This window comes from Lupinus angustifolius, chromosome LG06 (assembly GCF_001865875.1).
Source record: "Lupinus angustifolius cultivar Tanjil chromosome LG06, LupAngTanjil_v1.0, whole genome shotgun sequence".
NCBI lineage: Eukaryota > Viridiplantae > Streptophyta > Magnoliopsida > Fabales > Fabaceae > Lupinus > Lupinus angustifolius.
In genome coordinates this window covers 31,827,653-31,842,710 of record NC_032014.1, presented here as the reverse complement: position 1 = coordinate 31,842,710, position 15,058 = coordinate 31,827,653, and the positions used below count along the sequence as shown (strand labels likewise).

At 33.6% G+C, this 15,058-nt stretch overlaps 2 protein-coding genes across 4 annotated transcripts; both read right to left on the bottom strand.

Moving 5' to 3' along the window:
* Positions 482–3,957, bottom strand: LOC109351256. The gene is made up of 6 exons (XM_019592666.1): positions 3,294–3,957; positions 1,731–1,783; positions 1,296–1,383; positions 1,106–1,204; positions 861–985; positions 482–749 (listed from the first exon to the last, which is right to left on the bottom strand). The coding sequence occupies exons 1-6, from the start codon at positions 3,909–3,911 to the stop codon at positions 713–715; spliced, it is 1,020 nt and encodes a 339-aa protein (XP_019448211.1). The 5' UTR covers positions 3,912–3,957; the 3' UTR covers positions 482–712.
* LOC109351252 (beta-galactosidase 1-like) lies at positions 5,270–13,707 on the bottom strand. 3 transcript variants are annotated; one of them, XM_019592661.1, is made up of 22 exons: positions 13,650–13,703; positions 13,275–13,505; positions 13,041–13,136; positions 12,799–12,911; positions 12,636–12,702; positions 12,498–12,533; positions 10,732–10,788; positions 10,432–10,575; positions 10,206–10,294; positions 9,967–10,072; positions 9,794–9,881; positions 9,253–9,371; positions 8,998–9,162; positions 8,509–8,687; positions 8,265–8,374; positions 7,745–7,854; positions 7,518–7,628; positions 7,324–7,434; positions 6,886–7,091; positions 6,464–6,800; positions 5,550–5,679; positions 5,270–5,510 (listed from the first exon to the last, which is right to left on the bottom strand). In XM_019592661.1, the coding sequence occupies exons 2-21, from the start codon at positions 13,449–13,451 to the stop codon at positions 5,569–5,571; spliced, it is 2,532 nt and encodes an 843-aa protein (XP_019448206.1). In that variant the 5' UTR covers positions 13,452–13,505; positions 13,650–13,703; the 3' UTR covers positions 5,270–5,510; positions 5,550–5,568. The 3 variants fall into 3 exon arrangements, with proteins under 3 accessions (XP_019448206.1, XP_019448204.1, XP_019448207.1); XM_019592659.1 differs by having other exon boundaries at positions 5,270–5,679; XM_019592662.1 differs by lacking the exons at positions 9,253–9,371; positions 9,794–9,881; positions 9,967–10,072; ... (1 more) ...; positions 10,432–10,575; positions 10,732–10,788 and adding exons at positions 10,962–11,080; positions 11,503–11,590; positions 11,676–11,781; positions 11,915–12,003; positions 12,141–12,284 and having other exon boundaries at positions 5,270–5,679; positions 12,441–12,533; positions 13,650–13,707.

Below are 15,058 nucleotides of genomic sequence, written 5' to 3'. Positions count from 1 at the left end.
TATGATAATCAAATTTTAATGATAATGATATAGTGACAGTTGAAAAAGTTTACACTATCAGTATATACATTTTTTATAATAGATGTATTTATATGAAAAAATTCATTGCTAAATTCCTCTAAGATTCCATATGAATATATAGTTCCAATTGTTATATTCTTGGTGATTTGGTCTAATACTAGTTGCTTTGAAAGCAAAAAAGAATGTCACATTAGAAATAGCAATAAATGCACAATAAAAATTATGGTAAATGCAGTTAAAGCAACTGCAAAACTGTGCTGATCCCAATTGCAAATTGTTGTGGTGGTATAATAATGGATTATCAATAAAAAGTGAAATTGATTTTTCTTACCTGAAAACTACAAATTCTTTGTCAACAAGTCTTATGTTGGTTGAAAACTTGAAATATGGTAGCAAATACCACTATTTATTGTTTTGGATTCCCACAAAAAAAAAAGAGACCATTCTCTTCATAAATATTTAGAACCAGTGATTTATTTTTTATTCATAAATAGAGTTGAATCTTTTTAGATTTCAACTAACTAGAAGATCATAAAAGAAACTCAAGTTGTATAAACTATATTCCAAAAACAACCAAAAATGGCACATGCAAAGAACCAAAAAGAGCATTCCAGACACAGTACAATTTTATAGATACTGGGTTTACATACTAAACTAACTCTGGTTACTGTAAAGAAAACTAGTTCTGTAATTATCTTGAGCATATTCTTGATTTCCCATTTTTCTGCCTGTTCAAATACACAAGAAAAAGTGGTTATTGTACATTTAAGAGAAGAGGTTCCTATGAATATACAGATTTAATAAAACACCAAGGGAAGAAAGAACAAAATGAAACTAACCAAAATGAATCCTTCTTTTCTTGTGCTAATAATTCTTCAAAAGAAATGTCATCAAATTCATCATCTAACTTCTCTTCCGGTTCACACGATTTCGCTTTCTCCATGCAAGCTCCAATTTCAAGCATCTTTGTGGAGAAGTTTACATAATTAGCATATCCATATATAAGATTTTTCATGAACAGAAACCATGCTATGATGTTTATCAACATTTACATATTGTTGTTAGAAAATTAAAGAGAAAATACTTGTTGGTATGCTGGTGAGAGTTTAAGTTGTTGTTGAAGCGAGTTATAAACAAAAGCATCCTCCTCTAATCGTTTTTGCTCTAATTCCAGCTTGTATATCTGAAATGAAAAAAATTAAATACTCATCGAAGGTGTCACCTATTTGATGCCCATAAAGGCTCATGTCGAACATCTTGCTATCTAACCCTACCTGTTGGCGTAAGCGGTCGAAAGTTGATCGGTCTGCCTTGCATAGTAAAGCTTTTGTTATTACAAATCTACGTTGAATAACAGCAGCTCTGTACAATAAGAGGGAAATAAAACCAATCAGAATAACACAGCATAGCAAAATCTAAATCTGCACATCACACCAAAACAATCTGAGTTTAATTTTTAAATATGAATTCCACAAGGGTAGGGTGTCATATAATAATTTATTCAAATAAGAAGAGAAAGTCACAACCAAGAAATCTTCAATATGAGCAGATATATATTGCAACTACCAGGCTAGGCGTTTGCCGGTTCATCATACTTGCAAAAATATATAGAAATCTCCAATATCACAAGGAAAAAGTTTCCCCGAGTAAAAATAAAATAGAGAGAAAAACTATCTCAAGAAACTGCTATAGAATAAATTTGGACATACTTGTGTTGTAGCTCATTCCTAACACCAACCAAACTATTAGCAAACTCCACAACCTGCATCATAAAAGAACAAGAATATTAAATCTTCAAGGTGTTTGCATTTAAATAAATTAAATGTTCCAATCTCATTTTGCATGAGAAAATTATTATTAAGTTGCAAGTACCATGAGAAAAGGACCACACACCATGGTCTTTAAAACAAACACAAGCGACGAATGTAAAATATAAAGCAAAAACTACCAAAGAAAGAGATTGTTCCTTGGAAAATCTATGAATCCATCTAATGTAGTAATGTAGAGAATGATAACGTTGCAAATCGTGTTTAATCTCTTATTTATGTTATCTGTTCATTTGAACAATCCTTGTCTCATCCTTTTTTGTCAGAAACTGATCCAATCTAATTTTGGAAACACAGTAGAAAAAATCAGGCTTTATTATTTTGAAGGAATGCTTAACATGTCTGATAGCTTCAATAAATTACCAAACTAACAATCGCAATAAACAACAGCACATTTACTATAGATAGCGGATCATCCGAAAACTCTGCAGACTTCAAGCGGTAATTGACTCACAAATCAATGTACACGATACGTGGAGGGGCACATTAAGCTTTGCTCATGTGACGTAAATGGGTGAAGAACTAAAGATTACATCCCAGGACTTAAGTTACTACCCATTGTCCGCAAAACTACCTAACATTGTCATAAAATATGTACTGCTTACATATAAAATGAGTAAGAGTACATAAAGCTAAGAAATAAAATTTATCAGTTTCCTTCAGAGAAGTTACAAAATTCAATAGCATATACAGAGTCTACAAATAGAGATATTTCAAAACCATGAAAATCATTAACATAGACTAAACTAGTACAAGAGAGCCTTTTGTATCACTTAATTCTATATACTGGCAGGACATGGTAGTAAACAAATTCATACTGAGTAACCCTCAATTCAGTATTCAATAGATTATGGTATCATCAGATAGGTACTTCAATATTTTTTAACAACAATTAAGTTTTTGAAGATTAAAAACAGTGTCAAATTGAAGTACTATTTGTTTTGTACTACCAAGATCACCTTTTTGGGTAAGGAACTAATCTCTTTCGGGGTGTGTGAGTGTCCCTCCAAGGAATCGAACTCTTGACTTTTTGGTATCAAGCGGGGCCTTACACCACTAGACCAACACCTTATTGATATCAAATTGAGTACTTAACTGGTAGCTAAGAGCAACTGATGATATTTTAAATCTTTCAAATGATTAAAATTTGTAACAAAATACTTTGAATGAACTATATGGCAGTATAGTCTTTTGAGTATAGAATTGATCAATGGAAGGTTTAGTCAATTCATAAGTCTAACAAATGAATTTCTATAGTAAAAAAAGTTCAAATACACATGATTCATACATATTCAAATCCTGGAAATAGTATCTCTGCTGCAACGTACGTTTATCCTTCTCAGACCCCACTAAGTACGAGTTTCATGCAGTGGACCACACTTGACACATGATTCATGCATCAACTGAAAAAAGACAAAAGTGCAAGCTAAGAAAAAGTTAAAAAACCTGAGGCAGTGTCAGTTTCTTTGACTCATTACATCTAACGAGTTCATCATACTGTTGTTTGATCCTCCTCTGCATGGCACTACTTGAAGAAGTAAACGGGTAAAAACAACCCGGTTCAAACCGGAACCCATAATCCAAACCCGAATTTTCTCTCTCTTCACTTCCCAAATTCATTCTCTTCTTCTTATTCGCCTTCTTCCTTTTCTTCTTACTGTAATTCTCTCCGGAACCCGAAGACGCCGAATTCGGGTCATCAAACAAGGTCACCCATTTGGAAGAATCAGAAGGCAAAACCTCCAAAAGAACCGAACTTGTGAAATGGGTATCGTCATTTTCGCCGGGTCGTGAAGGAGAATGGCTAGAATCAATGGTTTTCGGGTTTTGGGTCAACCCATTTGCGTTTTTAAAGAACCGTTTTTTGAAAAGTGAAAATGAAGCAAAGAGAAGGAAAAGGAAGAAGAATAAGAAGAAGAAAATGGGAAGGTAATGAAATGAGAAAGTGAAGGAGTAGCCATGGAAGAAGAAGAAGAAGAAGAAGAAGAAGAAGAAATGGTTCATGTAGAGAGAGAAAGTGAGGAGAGAGAAGAGAAGCAAAGAAATTGAAAAATTGAAAGACATTATTCTTTTGTTTCAGTTTCAGTTAAGGCGCTTTCAAAGGTTTCTATTCCTTACTTCATCTTTCTTTTTAATTTTCCTTTTCCTTATAAAAATCTGTTTTTGCCTTTTTTTTGGTTTAGGTTTTGCCTTTTAGGACTATTCTCTTTTATCATCAAATTATTATTCAAGGTTAAAAATTAAATTAAATTATCTCACCAACATAATATTGGTATAGTGTTGACTGTGTTGTAAAGTTTTATTAGATATTCAAATATGTTACAATATTACAAGTTTAATTTCTTTGAACCGACATTTGTTCAGAAAGATATTTATACACTCCAAAAAGATAAACTCCTTATTCATTGAGTAATGGAATAAACTTTGGTTATATAAAAAAAATTAATTTTTTTCACTTTATCCCTAGATTCATATTTAAAGTTTTAATGAAACGAGTCCCACACCATGTACTTGTCCTAAAGAAACTATTTGCCCATCAAAAAAAATAATGATACATAAACTTTAAAAGATCTATACATAAGATCACAACAAAAATCATGTTATGAAAAGATAAGAGGGGTATTATAATATTAAAATTTAAAAATTATGGCTTACATAATCGAAATATTTTTATTATAATAGTGAAGTTAGATATGAAAATGTCAAAATCCTGGAACTTTTTCTAAAGGCATAGTGACCCTGGTGTCAATCTATTATTGGATTTAAAGAGACAGTATCTTCACTAGTTAATTAATATTTAAGAAAACTTAATAATAATAGTAGTATTAGTCTATTTGTATGTACCCAAAAAAAAGTATGTTTATTTGTATTTCATAAATCAATAATGATGCATATTGATATGGATAGTTAATAATGATGCATGTAACACATAGGATACGTGTATGCATTTATATGTGACACAGAAAACAGAATAACCCTATAGAAACCAACAATATTCCAAATCAAAACTTCTATGACATTATTAAAAAAAATCATGATCACATTAAATATCAAAAAACGAATAATGTTTGTGATATTAACTAATCATATCCCTTAGTAAAGACCAAAAGAGTGATGTTTAAATTGAGTTGAGTTGTAACATTAGAATATCAGGGAACCATATCTTCTGTCCCACAATATTATATCATTTTATGTGCTATGAGCTGTAATTGTTCAGAAAAATACTTAATAATTAAATTTTTAATTAAATATATTTTTTTAACCAATCACAACTAATGACACATGAAGTGACATACAATGTGGGATAGAAGATGTGGTCCGGAATATTTGAATATACAATTTGTTTCTCATTATAAAAAGATTAAAATGAATGAAGTGGATGTTTAAATATAATATTTTTGTGAATTCATTACATTTTTTAGAATATCACTTGTACAAAAACATTTTACACATTGACTCAACTAGTATAATCTCATTGTGCATCAATCAAATCTTAACATTGCTTCCACCAATATATATACAAATATCCACAATCATCTCAGCAATTTCAACCAGCTAGTGTGTTGTATTATCTTCAACTTCACCTTGCCTTAAGCCAAAATTAAATGATTATGTTGATCTAGAATTGAAGACTTAGTTGATAGAGACTTAAAATCCTGTATTGAATTGCATAAAAAATCACTGTGGAACATTTGATCAATTTACTTTGAGGTTGAAATGATTAGGTACAAATAGCTTCTACTGCAAGTTTCTTCATAACATTTGGACATGGATCTCCTCCAAAATTTTCAGGTGACAATGTTACTGTGCACCAGTTTTGTCCAATACAATTCTGCAAAAACAAATCATTAGTGAATAATGAAATGAACCAAGTAAAAGTAACCATAAATGGATCAATTGACTTGTAGAATTGAACTCACAACATTTTGGTTCACATGTCAAATAGAATGGAATAAGGGGTGGAACTACAGAGACATAACAAGATATATTGTTCCATCCATTTCTATTTGTTCACCTAAGGCTAGAAACAAGCAGAACTTAGGCTCGACTCGGATAAGCTCAATAAGAATTGACTCAACTTGAGTTCAATAGGAGATATTTTTCCAGCTCGAACGCGACTCGGTTTGAGCTCGCGAATTGTTCGACTCACTAACTCGATTTGGTTTAGTTCATTAAGAGTTCATGAACTGTTTAGTTCAACTCATTAGCTCGATTGGTTTAGTTCGTCAGCTCGAGTGATGATTATATATTTAATCAATTTTCTACATGTATATGTATGTCTGTGTATATATGATCATTCATCTCATGAACCTAACGAGTTGAACTGTACTTAGCTCAAATTAGACTCGTTTATTTAGCGAGTTTAATTTTAGCTAAATTGAACTCGTTTGTTTCATGAATCAAGTTTATCGAGCTAAATAATAAATCGAATTTCGAACGAATATCGAGTTGGTTCGGTTCATTGTCAGCCCTATGTGCACCAAATACTACCTCAGAGATTCTTGAACAAAAGCTTTAAAACTTGCAAAAGAACACATGAAAAAGATGTCTTTAGTTCCCTACTCCCACCACCACAAGAAACTATTTGAAAGAAAAGAGAAAATAGAAAGCAATACCCTTTCAAATGCATCATATGACTTGTGAGCATGACATCCACCTTGAAGGAAGTTTCCACAAGACCCTAATGGAGTACCAAAGCTAGCAAATTTGATTGATGAGATTTTCTGCCCTGGTCCACATGATAAATGTGCTTTCGGTCTCACAGGTTTTCTAACTTTGCCCGAAACTTGCATCTGATAACTTCTAAGATTTGGCTGCCACTCATAGATATCAGCACATACACTATCTATATCCCTTCTAACCAAAAATATCCCGTTTGGATCGCCACCTAGTTCTTCGAACACAACCAATAAATTTCCAGTTGGCATCAGCCATGAATGGGGAACATGATACCTGAAATTACCATGCAGTCATTACTCTGTCTACACTTTCTCATGAGCATTAACAAAAATTCAAAGCAAGCTTATATATTTCTCACCATCTTTGTGAAGCCTCGCCGCAATTACTTCTGCATTTAGTCTCGGTATAAGTTCCAGCATAGCTGCAATAATCACAGGTACCAGATGCTTTATAAGCAGGCCAGTAGCGGCCGAGACTTTTTCCATTTAGCCATACTTGACCTTTGCCCATGCTGCCCATGTCTAAAGCAAATGGTGAATCTCCAGCAGGGGCATCAAAATTAGTCTGCAATATCATAAAAGAAATGATGTTACTAAAAAATTCAGCCTTTCAACAAGTGCAACCGAAAAGAAAGTAATGTGTATTCTTTTAAAGAAAACCTCTCTACTTAATATAGTGCTTTAAAAAGAGTACCATATCAAGAACAGATCAATATAAAAAATTAAGCAAAGACTATACAAGTTTTTGTAACTTTTGAAGGTTATAGAGGGCTAGAGGCATTGTGATATATACTCACTTTGTACCAAGTCAATGGCTGTTTTCGAGAAATTAAAGACCCTTGAATCCACTCCACTGTGGAAGTTCCGCTGAGAGAATGAAGACTCAAGGTTTCGCCTTTAAGACCAACCTAAATAAAACATGCATTCAAATGAATTTCTAGCTAAATCAAGCAGAAGAAAGAGAAGGCACGATGAATGTTTTAGAAAGAACCTTGTAAGACCATTTCTGCCAAGTTAAGTCCCTTCTCCCCTCATCGAGGCCGTTTAATGAAATTGGACCAAGAACACCAGCATTCCATGTCTCAAAGTGTGGACCAACATTCTGCATTTCAATAACAGGCAGCAAGTGAATAACATAGTTATGATCGCAAGTCGCAACATGCAACTTCATATGACAACGTAATTTTTATGTGTGTGTGCGAGAGAGAGAGAACAAACCGGGAGCCCAACTGCAACACTTAGAAGAGAGATTTTGTTAACACCAGCTCTGAGATTCACACCCTCACTAAATGTTAGTTTCGGGAATTCTAAGCTTCCGTATATAGATCCTGATCAAAAGAAGGAGAATAATATGCTCAATGTATCAATAACAAAGCTACTGAATACTTATAACCACCCTATGTAAAATAGTTTATTTGGACTGCCTTAAGAAGAAAGGAAAAGATAAAGCAAGAACGACAACTAGACCCATGCTTTTTATTTTTCAAATCAAGTATTGGGTAAATCACTTGATAAAGACTCCGTAGATTGATTTCATGAAATGTTCTAATTGTTTGAATCCTCAAAAGCATACATCAACTAGTTCTAGGGACTATAGCTTCTTCCTTTTGGATCTTACGAAGAATAAATACAGTGATTAATAGTTGAAGATTTTGAATAATTCCAAAAGCACCGAGATTGTTCTTAGTAGTCGAATGAGTATTACTTAAATTTTTTAACCCAGCATTATGTTGCTCACCTGATAGCTGACCATTGACAAAAACATGCAAAGCATGCCCGGCAGATAGTACTGTGAGAACAGGGTCCTTTCCTTTCCACAAAAATCCTTCTTTGGGATCAATCACAACACTGTCAAGAAAAACGACAAGGCAAGTATAAGGAGTTAAAAAACCTGAATGAATAATAAGATTTATCAAGTAAGTTTTCTAGCTACGGATTGACAAGGAAAGAAGACCGCGGAGTTGTATCATAAGGTTACTCACTCGGTGGAGTACCACAGGTAGTCAGATGAATCTCTTGTTGTATTTAACTGCTCCAACAGGCCAGTCATGGTGAAGGTACTATCATCGGTAGAAGCTGTTTCTTCATTGAATGCTTGCCAAGAGAGTCCTCCATGAATAGGGACACGAGTCATCTTCATCCGTGCACTCTGAGAACCAATCTGTACAGAGATTTTGCAAAAAATTATTTTGGCTGAAATCTCCACAAAAAATTTCTTGAAAAGAAAATAGCATTCTCGTCATTGTCAACGAAATTTTAGCTGAAAAAGATAAAATATCATTTTTTTCCTTTTATAGATAAAAATGCCAATCTTGCAGATAAAACTATAACTGTATATATGAAGTCACTAAATCCATTCAATCACATATGATTGGTCAAGCTCTTTGATAATCAAATCTCCAACATAAATTACATTTATAACCGACTGAACTAGTCATCTGAAGTAAAATTTGCGTAAAGTTTTTTCTCACCCGTGCGGTGTTGTAAACCGTGTGATTGCAGTCAGGAAGAATGCTTATAGACCAAGGAGGCAAGTTGTAATGCATATTTCCAAATGCTACCTTTGCATAAGATTTTGGGTTATAGTTTGCAAGGAATGCAGCACAAGCTCCCGACTTTGATTTAAAGACATGAGCCTAGACGTTAAAGGTAGAAATTCAGTTTGGTCATAAGGCATTTCAGATAGGATTGACAATTCACACATAACTAAGTAAAGTTATACATACCTCTTGATAGTCTCCGATCTGTGTTACCGTGGGATCTGCCGCTACTAAAGCAGGTTCACAGAGTTTTACTGCTCTGTGTAAATCCTTCAAATGTCCCCACTTTGGTTGCCTGAGTAGTCCTGCAAAGAGAGGAAATAATATAACTCACAATCATACAAGAAACAAAAGTAAGACTGCAAGAGGATAAATGGAGCATTTCTAAGGCATGGACCGACCAATAGTCATAGAAGAAGCTGAATAGTCAATTATTTATTCTATAATCCGAGTTATAGAAAAAGACAAACCAAAATAGTTGCTTGCAGCAGCAATTTTTGGTCAATATTACACCACCGTATTCGTTATTCACAGGACTCACAATTATGTGATGAAAATTTGACTTGGATTTTTAGTCGAAATTAAGTAACAGTGCAATGTTCAACCATACTATGCATCAAGGTACTTAGCTAGAGAGAAGGTTGCACGGATTATATATTGAACTTTATTCCTTGCATAAAGCAGAAAATATATATATAATATCAGGTATTGGATCCTTTGTGTTTACCATATTCATCCAGAGGTGCATCATAATCATAGCTTGTAGCAATAAAGGGTCCACCAGCAGTGCGACCAAAATTTGTTCCCCCGTGATACTGGAATGAACGAAATAAAGAGGCTTAGTTAAATATTTAAAAAAGAATGAACCTACACATCGAAATCAACAAATAATGAAGTTACCATGTAATAATTGACAAATGATCCCCCTTTCTGTATAAACCTTGCAACCGAGAATGCCAAGTCTTCGGCAGGTCGATAAGGAACTGGACCTCCAAACTCCGTAAACCTTCAAAGCATAAAAGAGGAATAGAGGCAAAGAATAGTGAGGTGATATATCTAGCTCGTATGTCTTTTATTCTTATGGAAACCTAAAAAGTAAGTAACAAGGCATTAAATACAATCTACGAATTTTGTTATACCAGCCAGTCCAAGCTTCTGTCCACATCTTTGGCTTGTGAGCTGAATTTGGAGTGAAATAATCACAATAGAAGCCATTGCAAGTGTTAATCTGAAGAAAAAATTACATCGAAATTAGAAGCTGAAAACAACATAAAGGAATGCATCAAGAAAACGATAATTGAGGCTTCAAATAGCGGCGAGAAAGTAATGAACATGTATATAAGAGGTAATAATGTCTGAGCTTACAATAGGATCAGGAGCATCATCTTGCTTGCACATTATCCATGGAACCCCGGTACCAAGTCCTAGAGCCATATCTGCTGCCCACTTAGTGTAAGATTTACCCGGAGCACCGATTTCATACTCCATAGGTCCATATTCATTTTCGATCTGTACAAAATCACCGATAGAAAAGGTGATAGTCTCAGTACACAACTACACATATCCACTCTAGTCAAGAAATAACAAGCTAATAAATAAAATGTACAGCATAATCTAAAGCAAGTGATTGAATTAAGTACAAAGCAAGCAGCATTTTCAGTCTACCTGTGATAGAATTATTGGACCTCCTTGAGACTCATATAACCTTTCTGCTTTCATCATGTTCACAATCTTCTTGGAGATTTTGGGTTATAGTTTGCAAGGAATGCAGCACAAGCTCCCGACTTTGATTTAAAGACATGAGCCTAGACGTTAAAGGTAGAAATTCAGTTTGGTCATAAGGCATTTCAGATAGGATTGACAATTCACACATAACTAAGTAAAGTTATACATACCTCTTGATAGTCTCCGATCTGTGTTACCGTGGGATCTGCCGCTACTAAAGCAGGTTCACAGAGTTTTACTGCTCTGTGTAAATCCTTCAAATGTCCCCACTTTGGTTGCCTGAGTAGTCCTGCAAAGAGAGGAAATAATATAACTCACAATCATACAAGAAACAAAAGTAAGACTGCAAGAGGATAAATGGAGCATTTCTAAGGCATGGACCGACCAATAGTCATAGAAGAAGCTGAATAGTCAATTATTTATTCTATAATCCGAGTTATAGAAAAAGACAAACCAAAATAGTTGCTTGCAGCAGCAATTTTTGGTCAATATTACACCACCGTATTCGTTATTCACAGGACTCACAATTATGTGATGAAAATTTGACTTGGATTTTTAGTCGAAATTAAGTAACAGTGCAATGTTCAACCATACTATGCATCAAGGTACTTAGCTAGAGAGAAGGTTGCACGGATTATATATTGAACTTTATTCCTTGCATAAAGCAGAAAATATATATATAATATCAGGTATTGGATCCTTTGTGTTTACCATATTCATCCAGAGGTGCATCATAATCATAGCTTGTAGCAATAAAGGGTCCACCAGCAGTGCGACCAAAATTTGTTCCCCCGTGATACTGGAATGAACGAAATAAAGAGGCTTAGTTAAATATTTAAAAAAGAATGAACCTACACATCGAAATCAACAAATAATGAAGTTACCATGTAATAATTGACAAATGATCCCCCTTTCTGTATAAACCTTGCAACCGAGAATGCCAAGTCTTCGGCAGGTCGATAAGGAACTGGACCTCCAAACTCCGTAAACCTTCAAAGCATAAAAGAGGAATAGAGGCAAAGAATAGTGAGGTGATATATCTAGCTCGTATGTCTTTTATTCTTATGGAAACCTAAAAAGTAAGTAACAAGGCATTAAATACAATCTACGAATTTTGTTATACCAGCCAGTCCAAGCTTCTGTCCACATCTTTGGCTTGTGAGCTGAATTTGGAGTGAAATAATCACAATAGAAGCCATTGCAAGTGTTAATCTGAAGAAAAAATTACATCGAAATTAGAAGCTGAAAACAACATAAAGGAATGCATCAAGAAAACGATAATTGAGGCTTCAAATAGCGGCGAGAAAGTAATGAACATGTATATAAGAGGTAATAATGTCTGAGCTTACAATAGGATCAGGAGCATCATCTTGCTTGCACATTATCCATGGAACCCCGGTACCAAGTCCTAGAGCCATATCTGCTGCCCACTTAGTGTAAGATTTACCCGGAGCACCGATTTCATACTCCATAGGTCCATATTCATTTTCGATCTGTACAAAATCACCGATAGAAAAGGTGATAGTCTCAGTACACAACTACACATATCCACTCTAGTCAAGAAATAACAAGCTAATAAATAAAATGTACAGCATAATCTAAAGCAAGTGATTGAATTAAGTACAAAGCAAGCAGCATTTTCAGTCTACCTGTGATAGAATTATTGGACCTCCTTGAGACTCATATAACCTTTCTGCTTTCATCATGTTCACAATCTTCTTGGTAAATTTTTGCATTTGAAACTTCATTATGACAATGCCAAAATCAAACGAAATTAGAAGGTCTCGCGTCAATGAAAACGGAAAAAAGTTTACGATTGTTTTTAACTATTTCTGAAGTCTCACCTTAAAAGGGCCATTGTCTGTTCTGAAGCTGATACCTGGAATGTACTTCAACCAAACAGGGAAACCCCTGAAAATCAATCAAGTAAAGTTCTTAATAATTTATAGCTTGACATGCACCAAGATTTTTTTGTCAATTTCAATAGGAAATGAGCATTTTCATTACCCAAAATTCCACTCAGCACAAACATAAGGACCAATCCTGAGATTAACATAAAGGCCTGCTTGTTGTACTAACTTTATGAACTTCACCAAATCATAGTTACCCTCAAAATAATACTACATCAACCAAAAAAAGAACATTGATTATTTCAGACTAATTAGACTCATAACAAATCCAAGCAATGTTTAACAGTGCAATCAAAACTAGAAGCCATTATATTATAATTATTATTGTTTATTCCATACTTTGCCAGGTTCAGGTTCATGCCCATTCCAGAATACATAAGTCTGAATCACATCCAAGCCTCCTTCCTTAGCCTTCTGAACAAGATCTGGCCACATCTAAAACCCAAAAAAATCAACAACTTAGTAATGTAAATAAGGCAAAACCAAAAAATGGAATAAACTCAAAGAGACCCATTTGATGAAAACAAGAATAAAAATCAAGACTTTGAAAGGACCATGAAGCACATTTGATACCTCAGGAGTGCTTCTAGGGTAATGAATGGATCCAGAAATGAGGATCCTTCTTTGGCCATTAATGGTAATAGCTTTGGAATCATATGACACAGAAGCTGTAGCAAAAGCAATAAGTGAAGATGCTAGCAGCAGCAACACCACTTTCACATTCAACATTTTTATGAGTTTGAAGCCCATAATCACTATGGTTGAATAATAAAAAGCAACAATGCTTCCTCAAAGCACTTTTTTGGTATAAAAATCACTTTTTTATGAGTTTGAAGCTCAAAACCACCCACTATGATTGTATAATAAAAAGCACCAATGCTTCCTCAAAGCACTTTTTTCAATACTTCCTCAAAGCACTTTTTTTTCAATGCTTCCTGAAAGCACTTTTTTTTCAATGCTTCAAAGTTGAAACAACAAGGAAGTGGCTTTAGTTCTTTATCTCAATGTACTAGTTCCCTAGTAACATGTGTCTAGTATATATTGTTGTTTTGAGATTAGAGTTATAAATCTTGAAATTTTGATAGGTGAGATTATGAATTAAAAATAAAGAAGTTGATTAAAATAAGAGATATTTTAGTGGGAAAAGAGAAGTGATATGAAGGTGCATTTATTGAGTATGGAGTCATGTCTGAAAGAGAGTGGGACCCATTATGGAACTTTGGGACCAACAGCTTTTCTTGTCCTTGCTTATACCTGAAGCCCAACCTGCACCATCCAATCCAATCAATTTCCTTTATATTATCAAGCTTATATGTATGCACTGATATTATAAATACAACATCGGTGTATTATTCATCATTTATTTATATTATTATTTTTTTTGAAAAGTTGATAATAAATATGAATGTTGGATAATGCAGTGATCAGTGTATCAAATTTATACAGTGCCTATATTTTTTCTCTTATATTATACTCCTAACTGCTACTTAGAATATCTCGTAAATAAATTATCTTTTTCAGCCACACATGTATCATGTTTATTTTATTCTTAAAAATATTTTTTAAGAAAATGATTAAATATAACATGTATCATAATTTTTGTAACTGTGAGATAATTTATGTCATTGTATGAGAATATATTTTGTTTGTCTTAGTATCATTTTTTTTTTGGGAAGGTTTGATTCTTTTCATCATCTAGATTTGGTGGTTCCAATTTAATGTTTTTGAAGAATTTTAGAAACCTTCAATTTCACACGCTTCAGACCATGGTGACTTACCTTAATAAACATTTTGGGAATGTCATAGAAATTAAACCAAATGAATGATTGGTTAAATTGATTATACTTAATTATACACTAGTGAGCATAGCTCAATAAACCTAGTGACGTTAAATATAAGTGCACATTTTGATTTATGCATGTGTGATCAAATTCAACAAAATATGATTTAAATTAAAAAATTATTTGAAGTAACTGAAGACAGCAATTTAGGCTAAGTTTTATTGAATTTGAAAGGAAAACATGTGAGGAGAGGTAGCAATATTTAAGGAAAACATGTGAGCCAGTGATGCAAATATACATGGACCCAAAATTGATCTCTTTAGGGAGCAAGTGGAAGAAACCAATAATATCTGCATGTTTGTTCATATGAAGGAACAATTTATAGATCTTCATTCAAGTCTATAAAAATGGTAAATAATCCTAAAATAGAAAAACATCTATAAATAGCATTAAGAAGATCGTAAAGATAAATAAAATTAACTATTTTTATGATTATGTAATTTATTTACTTGAGTTAGAAATTAAGTTAAAATGAAAAGGTTGGTTGGCCCAACTCTTAGGTTAAAGAGAACACAT